Raw genomic sequence first — 13,458 nt, forward strand, 5'->3', positions numbered from 1 at the left:
ATTGTTTTTATTTACTTGTTTTTAATGTGAAGGATGATGTTTTTATGCCAACTTGCCCACGGTACGTCGTCCGTAGAAGATCTGACAAGCGAGTACGAAGTTTATTCCAAGTGTAATGCATTTTAGATAAAGCTGTTCGCAGCAATATGTTCTTCCGAACGTACCCATCACATGTTTTGCACTGTCGCATAGATCAGCTGTGGCGCAGTCCCGGCTCTCGGGTTGAATTTTTCGTCGAAGCACATTGGAATGTTCGACCCTCGTCGCGAGCTACCCTGCGTTTCCCAAACATTTTTGAATTTTAAAAATCACAATCAACTCGAACGACATGCAACTCACGCTACATATTATAAAACAAGCGCCATACAGCAGAACTTGTTACCACATAAATCCGCGTACAGACAATAATAAATTTGGGATCGATTTTTGTTTCATTCAATAAATGTCGGGTTGTTCGAGGGCCGCAACAAATTAGCTCGCGGGCCGCATTTGGCCTTCAGTTTGCCGACCCCTGTTGTAAAGTAATGTAGTTGCAAAGTTTTTGAGTTTTAAAAAAAATTTCGGGAATGGCATCCCATCATATAGAAATGATGTAGTAACCAGAGTTTTACATTAAAAACAACTCAAAATTGAAATCTATCTGGTCTCTTTCTCTGCCAAAGTGGCAATCTTCGTTCAATGTTTGTAGTTGACTTTGATGTCTGTGTCGGGATTCGGTAGTTTGTCAGTTTCCGATGTCTGACCGCTGGGAGAGTTCGGCGGTGAAGACTCAAGGTTTGGAGAAGTCACTGGATTTTCGGATACTGTACTGTCTGCTGCATCCAGTTTCTCGAGTGATATCACAAGCATATCGTGTTACAGGAACGCGTGATTGTTCATTGATAACTATATTGAAGCAATGAGAAACGCAATGAACAAACAAGGCTTTTGAATATTGGCGCTATTTCTTCCTCGGCGGTCGGAGTTATGGTCAGCCATTCTGGAGTCACCGTAATAGCTTTGACCGACTGTTTTTTCGAAATACAGCCCAAGTAGGGATTTGTTCAGAAAGAATTGTTTTAAATCGAGTTTTTTTTGCCTGTTTTGTTCAAAATGGCTGTATTATTTGATTTTTTGTATCAAATTGGTTGAAACTAAAATAAGAAAAATGATATAAAACTTGCCAATTACTTTTTATTTGCAATAAGTTCTTCGAAACGCCACAAATATCGATGACTTGCTAATACACGGCTTCTCAAGCTGTAGCGCAATGCGTCCGCAAACCTGGTTGGCGGAGGAAGACGCAGCCAAATAGGCCATTGCGTGGACCAGCCTGCCAAGGCAGGCGAGTCCAGTTATCCTCTTGCAAATTTTCACATCAGTCAAGTGATTCGAACCAGGGTCGTATATACCGTTAGGCAAGGTTGGCTACAGTCTAGGGGCCTCAAACTTCGCAGGCCTTGACAATCAATTTCAGCCATTATTCATTTAATTCGTTTCTAAATTGTAAAGGCATGTTCCAGAATAGCCTAGGAAATAGGCCTAAGGTTTTTCATCGTCTAAATCTTGCCCTGATTCAAACATACGTAGGTTGTCGCCGATCTGAGTACAATCTCCATTATTGTATTAACGCACTTGTTTTGCCAAATTTAGGCGGTGAGCGGGCCCCTGATTCAATTTGCTTTTGGATTGTAGTAGTCCCGCGAGCTATGTTTCGTGATTTTTCTTGCCTTTTGTACTCAAACTGTCTCTCTGGTATCTTGGTTGAGCATTCCTGTTACAATATTATGACTTTGGTGCTGGTTGCGCGGTCAAAGTCAAAGCAAGAATTTTTTCTTACATTTTCCAAGTTATTATTCCGACAGCATGTGCAGCTGCCAAAAAAGCAGCATTTTGGCGTAGTTTGACGGAGATGCAAGTGGTATTTCAATAAAAAATACAAAAGATACAGAAAAAATTTGATTTTAAACAAGGTCTTGTTTAAAAACAAACAGAACCCAAGGACGCCCAGTTGCGTCAGAATTGCCTCAGATATATATAGCTTTCTCAACAACTAGTTTAACTCAACAAACTCGACAAAATTTTACATCAAATGATCATCTTGAAGATATCTTTATGTGATACTGAGTTGATGCTTTCCAGATACATCCACATACTCATCAGCAAAAATGGGAATGTACCCTCTGTTGGCTTCGGCCTTTAACGACAATATTCACAGCCATTGTCAGCATCTCATTTTGAACCTGCGAAAAAGTGTACCTCGCGTTTCGTGATCTATACAGGATCAGGATCCCTAGCATCGACACGAATCGCAACGTCCTCGTTCCACGTCTCTGTCATACTTTGAGCTTTTGCCATAAATTTTTCAAATTTTGTGGAAGATTTAGAAACGAATGCAACCTCGCAACGAATGCAATCATCCATGCTTGGTGTTGGCTTCCATCATTACGCGAACTTTACGCAGAGTGCCTCCACGCGAGTGGGTGGAGACACATTTTGACCAAACGCTCAAAGAGATCTTGGGTTCTCATATGTTTCTACAGGATTTTCTTCGTTCGTGCCTTTAGGTGTATTCCGCAAATTGAATACTTATGTGTTGAATCTTTAAATATATTTCAGTGAGGATTTGATTTATATAAATACGAATCATTATAATATTGAGTTGTCATAAACGGTCCACCTGAGCTTTAATGTAGTAAAATGTATTCAAATGTAGCATTTTCTTTAAAAATGGCTGATATTTCAGCAAATCAACATCAAAAGTATGCTTCCCCAAAAGGGAAGTTTAAATTAATGCAACTGCATAGACTTGTGAGCCTTTTGAAGGACTAAGGATAGTCTGATTTTAACTGCTAATCATTTGTCCTTAATGCCATGGAAGTAGCCTATCACAAAATCAGGTTTTCAACTTAAAGAACAACGCTGCTAATAAATGTCAATCATCTCGGTCGTTGAAAAATGAAAATGTCAGTTTTATTGCCTGCACTGACACGCAGTTTTGAAAAAAGATACCTGATTTCTAAAGAAAGTTTATTGTAATGGCAATTATAAATCAACAAGGTCGTTGTTATAATTGTGACATGCCTTTGGGGTAACAGTTCAGAGATATAAATATGGTCGTGGAAATCGGTGTAACAAGGTAAGCGGTAATAAGAAGCGATATGGGTAAACGGCAAATTAGTATGATGGGTGAACGACCTTCAGAACTTACGTTCGAATTAATATTGAATACTGTGTTAACCCAGTTAGTTAGATGTATCTAGTTGCAATTGAGACTGTTATTGCGTTTTTATCTTTTTGGTCTACTTTCCTCTCTGAAGCGTCGATTTATCGCAATGTTTGTGTTTTTGAACTCAATAACATATACGAAGTAAGTTTTTCTTTTGCTTCAAGATCTGACATACTGCACTTTTGATGAACAACCGAAGAACCTAATGCTTTTACAGCTGGTTATACTAAGTCAAGTGAATTCAATGAATATAATGATGGAAAGATATCAGAATATCAATTAAACTTCGTATAAATTTGGAATAAGAAAGCGAAAAGTTTAGTTGAACGCACGTAAAGTTCTATAAATTCCATACGAACATATCGACTAGTGAGCACGTTCTGAGGAATAATACTAAAGTTGTTCAAGTGCATGATGTAACTGCGAGTCCTTATTTCAAGACGTATATTCTTCATTGTGAGATAGCGTTATTTGTTAAGTTCAAAATTGAAATACGGACTAAAATAAAATTCAGTTAGATTTTTTATTTTGGAAACTTATTTATGAAACATTTATAAATTTAATGGTAAATAATGTTTAACATGGACAGGTAATTTAGTTTAGTCAGATTTTAAATGTAGAATTTTTCAATAGAATTGTTAATATACAATATATATATATATATAACTGGTAAACTGATCTCTCTAATATTATATTATTTAAAATGCATGCGATATAGACCACTGTGCAGTGTACTATGGCTGGTAATATTGTTAATGAGCATGTCTTTATATTACAATAGATATAGATAAAATGTTTATCAAGCTATTATTGGTTACTGCAATCTGCCTGCTCGGTAAGTGTTGACTGACTTATTGGTTAATATATATTTATTATGCGTATATTAGTGTTTCATGTAATAATCAGACATACTGTTTTGCTTAGCACGAGCATTCTCTTTTTACCTAAACTAACAAACATGTAGGTCTAGATAAGAAAACACCTCATTATTTTCGGACAGACTGGTCTTTTACTTTTGTGCATCTAAATTTCAGATACTCATTTTCTTTATTCAGTTCCTATGTAGCGCCAGTAATATCAAGTACCGGTAGTTGAAAATAATAATCAAGAGCAATCAAATTTGTTGCCGAAATACCTTGCCTGTTTTATCATTAACCATTACCTTCTGTATTTTAGACTTCAGTGCTGATGCAAGTAAATGGGATTATGAGAATACTGGTACGTGTAATTGTGATAATTGATAATTAAATTTACTTTTTCTTCGTATTGTAAATATGAAAATAATATAATTATATATCTCTAAACTGTTAAAAGATTTTAATATTAAAGGCTAACATTCATGTAGGAAATCATTTTTTTTTACAGATGAGACTTGGGGTATTGACTTTGCCCAATGTAACGGTGAAAAACAGTCGCCTATAGATGTATCTACGTATAGAGCAAAAACTGATCAATCTCTAGGAGTTGTTCGTCGTTCTTTTTTTGAAAAACGTCCAAAATCAATGACTATTGCAAATAATGGACATTCACGTAAGTTAGTAGATACTCCGACCTATGAAGAATAATTAACTATCAACTGTGGCGTAGCCATATAGATTTAAATGAATTTGTGATGACTGCAAATATTCGAGTACCAAGTCAAAATATCATCATAAAACTACATTATCACTATTTTCGTGTCTTTATAAATAAATATACAATGATTTTCATAAATTTCTTTCTCGGTTTTAGGTATTGGTAAATAATTTAGGTTGGGAAAAGAAAATCGCAAAATAAAAGCTATTAGAACATAAATCGGTTCATTTGTTTCTCTTTTTTGATATCATCGACCGCTGGTTATTGGTGGCACATTCGGGAAAACGAGCAATATTTTTACACGATGTGGGCAACTCATCACTCTGTAAGGCCGTTGAGGCTGTGCGTTTTAATAAGTGGACAGAAATTGATCAAAATTACAATTTTTTATTAGTCACATTCCAATTAAATTTTAAATCAGAAGTTTATCATTTTCATAATATAATTAACTTCAATCGTACTCGATTATTTGGTTTACTTTTGAAATTTCTTGACTACCACTTCATTAGCGACTGTGGATGAAACCATGACAGTAATTTTATTCAATATTCATAGACACCAATACATCAAAATATTTAAAATTTTTAATCTCGAAAGTATAAATTTTATGTTACTTTACAGTTGTCATCGGAGACTTCGTAGATACATACGAGATTAATGATCCCAACGTGCTTCCATTTACCGCCGTTCTTGGACAATATCATTTACATTGGGCTAATACTGCCGATGGTGGTGGCTCAGAACATCTACTTGACGGCAAACAATTCTTCGGTGAATTACACGCTGTTCATTACAACAAGAAATATGGATCCGTCGCTGAAGCAGCTGACAAACCTGACGGACTCGCTGTATTTGGTTGGTTCATTGATGTAAGTATTTGCTTTTCTAACCCGAAATTCATTCTCAAATTTTGTACAATGCAATAGTAAACAAGAGAGCTACGCCCAAAATATGGACACGTTTGTTCGCAGTACAGTACGGTTTACCGTACCGTCAGATCACAGTCTACAAATATATTCACACCAAGCGAAGCAGTACAGTTGGACACAAAATGGCGTATGAACACGTCACAAGGTGTCGCTATTTTTCATTCTGACACATAAAAAACGAATCTCTTGAAGTCCACCGAAATTTTTGAAATGAGTAAAAGTAATAGCCTTCTGGCAAGAAAATCAATCTTTACCCACTGAAAATTGGTCCAGTATTCGAATGGAAAAGCGATTTTTTAATAATAATGACGGAGAAAAATAACAATAACAACATAATATTGAAACGATCGTTATGTCCACTAAACCGGTCCAAAAATTACGCTTTGAATGAGAAGGTATTATATTAAAAGGAACTAATTCACAATACATCGTTCCTGCAAATAGAGAAAGAGTGCATATTCACAACGGTCTATACTTGTAGTACTAGTTTAGTAAGTATAGTGAGTGCACTTTGCCATATTACGTTGAAATTGAAGATAAAAAAAAATGAATTATTTTAATTTTTAAACATAATAGCTTCATACTTACTAGTGGTTGAATTACCATCTTAAATACTGGGTAACAGACTATTTTCTACAGATAAACTGCTATCCGGATAATGAAAAACGATTCATTGTGTCAAATCATAATAATATACCTTAATTCTTGAAAAATAATTCGTTTCAGCTCCTGATAATACTAAATCAAGTACTAAATTACAGGAAAAAACTGTAGACAAAAAATAACTTATCACCAAAAAATATTGATACTTAGAATTTTAAATAAGGTGTGCTTAAGATAATGATATTGATAATTTGTTTCAATATTAAATTTTATTCAACGATTTTTGCAATTTTTTCAGACCAAATATCCTCAAGAAAATCTGTATTTTGGAAATCTGATTTATCATTCTTTGAGAGGTGCCAGAACAGCAGGTGGTAAAATGCAAATCGTGCCAACATTCTCTCTAGAAACTCTGATTCCGGCAAATCTCGATTCCTACTACCGTTATTCTGGATCCCTGACAACACCTCCCTGCTATGAATCTGTGACTTGGACGGTTTTCAAGGAACCCATTCAAATTGATATGAGACAGGTTGGCAACTAATTAGTGAAACATGAATAAAACTAAATTTAAAACTTTCACTTATTAGAAATGAATAGATGCTTGAATTTTTTTATTAGTCGTGCTACAAACTGAAATGCAATCTAAAATAAGAAAAATTAAATTGAGAGAATTCATTATTCAAATTATATTCAGATACAAGCAAGAGCCGCAGAAATAAATTGAACGCGAATCCGTATTTTTACATCTATTACATATTATAATTCGTTCCAAACAATTTTTTTTTCAATCCAGGCTAACCTTCTGACAACCATGTTTTACGGAGACAAAGAAGGAACAAGTCCACTGCGTCGTAATTTCCGTCCAGTACAGAAATTAAACGGAAGGAAAATTACCAAACCCGCAACCTGCTACGGGAAATAATTTGTGCATGTGGCCAAGGAGATGATGTATACGTTACTTTATTGATACGTCAGCTGGCAATCATAGCCTATACCGGTTATATGATATATATATATTTACATATTAGACAAATATTACTATACAGATATTTTATACACAAATCAGAAAACAAATTTTAAATATGGATAAAATTTTGTAATTTTATAATATATGCGAACGTAACATATGTCGTTTGTTGTTCATTTCATTGGCGGCGCGGTGCCTAAGACTTGGAATTTATGAAATAAGTTTGAAACGCAAAGGATAAAATAGATAAAGCAAAGAATGCTAGTGGTCTAAGGTCAGAAATATGATTCTATAGTTTAGTCAAGCTTCACAATAAATTTACTTTCATCCTTACGAATGAATGAGTAATCAACAGATCTCCATTATTATATCAAAAATAGCGCTCCATTGATTTCATATCTGTAGACATCCCTGATCTATTGCTTCAAGTTTTATAAATAAATTATCCAATAAGAAATTTGCGACCCATTTCGATATCTCGAATTCATAACCGCATGGTGGAATGAAAGAGGCTATATATGAAAATATTGCCATGTTACTGATGCGATCGCGGAAATTCGTTACTTATTCATTTTGAAGGAATAATCGACGTTTGGATAAAAATACAATCACTACGAAAACGTACAAGACGTTAAAAGAAACGTACACTTAGTCAAGTAAATTTGTTCTTCTAATATTTCAATATTATTGTTAATAAGACTCCTCATTGCAGCTGTTGAGGTAGAAAATTAATTCAATCTGTAAATTAGGCATTTCCATATTAAAGTTGTGGATAAACAATACGCCAGTATTTATTGTGTAACAATAGTACTCTGAATGTTTTGTTGTAGGTAACCAAACATAATGTAGTGTAGTAGTATAGGCTATGACAGAAAAATAATAAATCTTGGTACTCCAAGAACAATTAGCCATAATTACTTTAAAGTGTTGGCATGAATATTTTGGATTTATCACGTCACGATTCACGAATACAATATTGCTCGCAAAGGTACCATCTTGCCAAGTATATGTAAAACATTAAATAGTAAGTTCTGTGTCATGCATGGATAATTAAATTGGTTCCAAACCACACTAGTTTTTTGTATTACCATTTATAGAATGCCAATATGATATAACACATCAAAGATTTATCACGAAAATTAACGAAAAAGATTGGCAATTGAAAGAAAACATTCTAGCTATGTTAATTGAGTTAACACCAAACTATATAATGATATCACATTATTTGATAATAAGCAGCCGCGTATCTTTTATGCATTGTTTCAAACCTTCCACTGTGCTAATGCTAACCACGACAATGTCTACATTTCAAGTGGAAAATTTGTCGTTTGGTTAAAATAATTGTTAATCCTGAGCATATTTTATAAATGGTGATAGCCGTGCCATTCTCGGATATGTTATGCTTTTTTCTCAGTCTGCGTTTTAGTTGAATGTATGTTATGCTGACATAATAAACATGTATCCCTTGCTGGCGCAACAAATTAAGTGAGCAGAAACCTTTAAAAATCGACTAGGTTAAACGATGCAGATAAATTGGCAACGGGGGTAACAGAGTTACATGTATTTTCTTCTGCCACTATCCTTCTGAATGGCATCACAAATTCTAATGCTGTTAGTTAAATGAAGTTAAAATCATTTGGTTCACACCTCATGCTAATCATCGTAACCAGAGTGAAGTAAAATTGCCGACTATCCGTTTTAAAAAATTTATTTTGTTTAGTCGACGAAACTCGCAAATGTACCCGAACGACCATCTCGTGGGCTATCTAATTTTAGGTGATAGATTAAAATCATAACCGCGGTATGTGGACGCCTACCTGCGATCAGAGTTTCAATTATGGTCAAACTAGAATTATACCGACAACTTATTTTAGACTTTTTTCAACAATGGACCACGATAGCTAAGATTCAAGCGTTTGCCCACGTTGAAATTAATCTCAAATAATTTGTTTAAGATAAACTGTTGCCTACGTTCACATAACATATAAATATTTTTGTGATGCCATTGCTTTTTTCGCAAAAGTAACGCCTAAAGGCATTTTTTTCGTGACCAAATATAGCAAATGTAATATCAAGAAACAATATGAGTTAAATTTAATAATATTACTGACACAAGATATAGAAATTATATAAAGCGTAAGCATGGCAATTGAAGCGACTGTTTTGCGCATAAAACATTGAATTAGTTTTCTGCCGTCTATTTTATCTTAAAAAATAGAATTTAGGATTTGAAGATTATTTCCCCAATTTATATTAATTAAAAAGTCGAGGTTGCATGTTTATTTTTCCTATTTCACTGTCGTTTGATATTGTATCTTATAAAATCAATAAAATTGGTATTTTATGGTTTGATCAAACAAAAGCATAGACATTTATGCTTTTTGTTTTCTTTTTGAGGAGGGTCATATCAAATTACAAAAAAAAATAGTAATAAAAATAATAGTACACCTTAAAATCCCAAACCTCAAAATTAAAAATCGCCCCCAGAAGATAATAAATAGTAATTTTGTGTCATGGAACTTCAATATTGTTTACAATATAGTGTACGAACTCTAACCTTCGCGTGCGAAGACGATTTTGCGACAAGAATAAGAAGTTATGTGTTTGATAGTTTACATTAAAATTAGCGAGCTTACTATTTGGATGACATCCAAGAATTTGTTAACTTTAACTAAGCTTAGACATGTCGAATTAAGAATTGGATTATCTTTATTTCAAACTTGACTGAGGGCTATTATCATGAAGACTTTCTCAGATATGAATGTCGTGCACTAATCACCAAGGTTGAATGATATTGATCTACTTCGACGTCACAAGCCTTCGGTTTGCAATAATTTGCGTGTATATATAAAGACAGGAAACTGAAATTCCGGTCACACGGTCACACGGATTTTTCTCTTTCAGAAGTATTTACTTTAGCCGTACAAACTAGTTTGAAGAATATATATTTTTTTTTATATATACATATTAGGCATTTAAAAAGTCAATTTTTATTTATTCTTCATATTTATTGATTATATTTTTACAGCATCTAAATAAAAATATATTTTATTTAATATAAATAAAATATTGATAAACAGAAAAAAATGAAGGTATGTATATGCGTTTCATCATTTTATATATGGCATAACACAAGGTAGTTGAAGTTCATCTTGTATTAAATCTTTTTAGGCTCACACAATCTACATCGTACTAGTCCTCACTCTGTTTGAGGCAATTGACTTTGTGTCGGCAGACTGTTACAAAATGTCTGGCTGTCGCAGCCGAAATACTGGAGTAGAATATAAAGAAAATGATGTCTTTGCTGATGTCAACCAGATCAGGGGATCGTGTGCACAATGCACTTGTCAAAAAACGAAACAGTTTGTGGTAAGTTAACACAAATTATCTCTGCCTCTCTTATTCCAGTATTTTCGAATGCTTCAAATTTATCCGTTATATTATTTTCAGGCGTCTTGTATGGTTGTTACCATCGTTCCCCTCAAAAGCACCATAACGAAAGCTATATATTCAAAACGTCGAATGCTTGCAAACTTTGCAGAAGACAGAGAAATTGAACTGACAGAAGATGAAGCAGTGCTAGTTAAATGTGAACATGAAACTATTCCCAAGTTTAACATAAAAACACATATGCCGCAATTTCATTTTATCAACTATGTCTTTGTTACGTGGGAATCCTATTGCTGTACAAAGTAAGTTTTTCCGTTTATTTATTATTTTTGTCTCAGAGTCCAACATAGCATACGTTCAATTCGCTTCCATATTTCTGTAATTTGAAAGAATTGTGTGACAAGTTCTAAAACTATTTAGGGATGATTTAGTCGATAAATTAGATTAATTGAAAATGGTAGTTAAAATACTTCCATTTTTATAGAATGGATTTTGTCGTTATGTAAGTTTTTTCAGCTGCTGACTGAGGATTTAATTTATTTGATTGTTTTTAATATCACTGAAAACAGATGAAACAAACATTGGTAAACAAACAATTTGAGAACTCTAACATCACATTTCGATATTGCCTATTTGTTGTCCAAAAAATAGTTGAGAGATTATTTGGCTGAGATTTTCATTCTATTTTTAGATTAGCTTTTTAAAATAAATTGAACCAATCCAACGAATAGACCAATTTAGCTTACCAAGTTAATATTTATTCATGCCACAGAACGAAATCTTACGGTGATGCACACCCATACTGTAAAGTTACTTTCGATGAAACGTGTAAACCGAGGGCCGTTTTGAGAGATAAGCCAAGACGAAGATGTCCAATGCCTCTTAGAAAAATATTGCGAGGATGAATGGTGGCGTCATGTTACACGCCATATCTACCTCAAGAAAATGAGGAAAGACCCCAAATAGCGATATATCAGCGCCTTTTTGTTTCAAAATCAAACAAAGGTGGATTGAAAGCTGGAAGTTCGGACGCTTTTTTCAGAAAAACTGTAAAATGAAAAATTGTGTGAGGCACAATGTCGGAGATATACTTCCAAGAAACTTGCAGAGAACCTCAAAAATGTCCTACCTAACGTTCGTGCAAAGCACGGCTGTACATGACGCAAAGAATACTTAAAGACAAGCGCCTGAAGCTGTTTACACAATGATTTGACTGGAATCGGGTGGAAATACACGCGCATGGATTATATCTATACACGCTCATCCAAACTTGTTCAAAGATAACGTATCATGTCCTAGGGAATATTATAATAGAAACTGCAGAAAAAATAAAATTAGCTTTTAAGAAAGGGTATGAATAATCAAAAATAACTAATTACTGTGATAAAGCGAAAGAAAATGACAAGCATTTGATGACAAATCACTAAATTGTGCAATCTAGTATAGGACACTGATAGAGACCATCATTTCATCGATAACCAATCTATCAAATTGGTTTGAGATGATTCAAATAGGTCAAATTCAAAACTATAAAAAAACGCTTAAATTTGTCTGCCTTCGGACATAGCCTAAATAAGATCTACAAAAGTGTTAATTGGAACGATCGCCACTTGTCGTAAAATTATCATCTATGATCATCTAGGTACGACCTACCATAGCAAAAAAAATTTGAAACCAATGGTAAAAAGTGTGTATGATCTGATGTAATGATATGACCAGGTAAATGGCGGGAAATATTAGCCGCTGTTACATGCTTTGCTATATACTATCATTTTTATTATATTCCACTGCTTCTAAATATCAATTGCTTATTTTTTCCGTCGCTCTTTTTGCAAAATTTTGGGTAAAACTCAAAGTTTGGCTCAAGAGTGATTTTTGTTTCACTGTCAAAAGTACTCAACGAAATCAATTAGCTCAAATAAGGCGAAATAAAATTCTCAACAAATGATGGCACACTGTTTGTTTTTGATAGGTATGTGTCCTTGATCACGAAGTAGGGTTTCCTCAGGACAACAAGTTTTTTCTAGAACAGCCTAAACTATTGCCTTCATCCTAGCTAACATAACGGGGCTCCTTCCATTGATTATTCAGTGGTATCTTTGTTCCCTTTGAGAGATTTCGCTTCGTCACAAATACTTGAACATTCAGCCTATCGTTAACTTACAAAATTCAAGTCATTATCGAGATTATCCAATCTATTAAATTTTCTAAATTTCATGCATTATTTGTGTTTATTTTGTTTTGTTTTTTCTTCTGCTACGAATGGTCTATTGCAGTATAAAAATGGAAGTTTATTTGAGAATTATGTAGACAATATTGGCATTGGAATTTTATCAGACTAAGATACAATTCCTGAAAACACTGCATTGATTTGGTACATCCATTAAACAGATTTCCAGAATTAGTTTTCGTAACAATAATCATTAGCATCTATCGCATTAAAAATATTGTCATTTCAAAGAGGAATTAACTGAATAACAGACCATGAGTAATAAACAATATGCTCCGAGTCCGAGAAGACTGTCCCGAATTCTAATGACGCTAACGATTTATTGAGCTCAGTAAAAATTTATTCAATATGATAATATTGAGATCACATTAAATTATTCGTATTGTCGTCAAATTGATTAAATTTAACAAAAATCAAGTTTGTTCTCTATTTGAAACAAGAAATAAAAATACAAACCAAAAAATTATTTTCACACAATTCTGATCTCAATATTTAGCGATGGATACAATGACTTTTGTTTGCTGGGAATATGTTTTTGTTTGTGTTTGTTTAC

At 33.7% G+C, this 13,458-nt stretch overlaps 2 protein-coding genes across 2 annotated transcripts; both read left to right on the plus strand.

Moving 5' to 3' along the window:
- The first annotated feature begins 3,929 nt into the window (after positions 1–3,929).
- On the plus strand, positions 3,930–7,445 carry LOC120348497 (carbonic anhydrase-like). Its single transcript, XM_039418636.2, has 6 exons — positions 3,930–4,043; positions 4,385–4,426; positions 4,574–4,738; positions 5,405–5,652; positions 6,614–6,847; positions 7,112–7,445. The coding sequence occupies exons 1-6, from the start codon at positions 4,001–4,003 to the stop codon at positions 7,238–7,240; spliced, it is 861 nt and encodes a 286-aa protein (XP_039274570.2). The 5' UTR covers positions 3,930–4,000; the 3' UTR covers positions 7,241–7,445.
- A 145-nt stretch (positions 7,446–7,590) lies between these two features.
- LOC120345596 (uncharacterized) lies at positions 7,591–12,628 on the plus strand. The gene is made up of 4 exons (XM_039415120.2): positions 7,591–10,377; positions 10,457–10,654; positions 10,736–10,977; positions 11,448–12,628. The coding sequence occupies exons 1-4, from the start codon at positions 10,372–10,374 to the stop codon at positions 11,578–11,580; spliced, it is 579 nt and encodes a 192-aa protein (XP_039271054.2). The 5' UTR covers positions 7,591–10,371; the 3' UTR covers positions 11,581–12,628.
- The last annotated feature ends 830 nt before the right edge of the window (positions 12,629–13,458 follow it).

The sequence above is a fragment of the Styela clava genome, chromosome 1 (genome assembly GCF_964204865.1).
Source record: "Styela clava chromosome 1, kaStyClav1.hap1.2, whole genome shotgun sequence".
NCBI classification, from domain to species: domain Eukaryota; kingdom Metazoa; phylum Chordata; class Ascidiacea; order Stolidobranchia; family Styelidae; genus Styela; species Styela clava.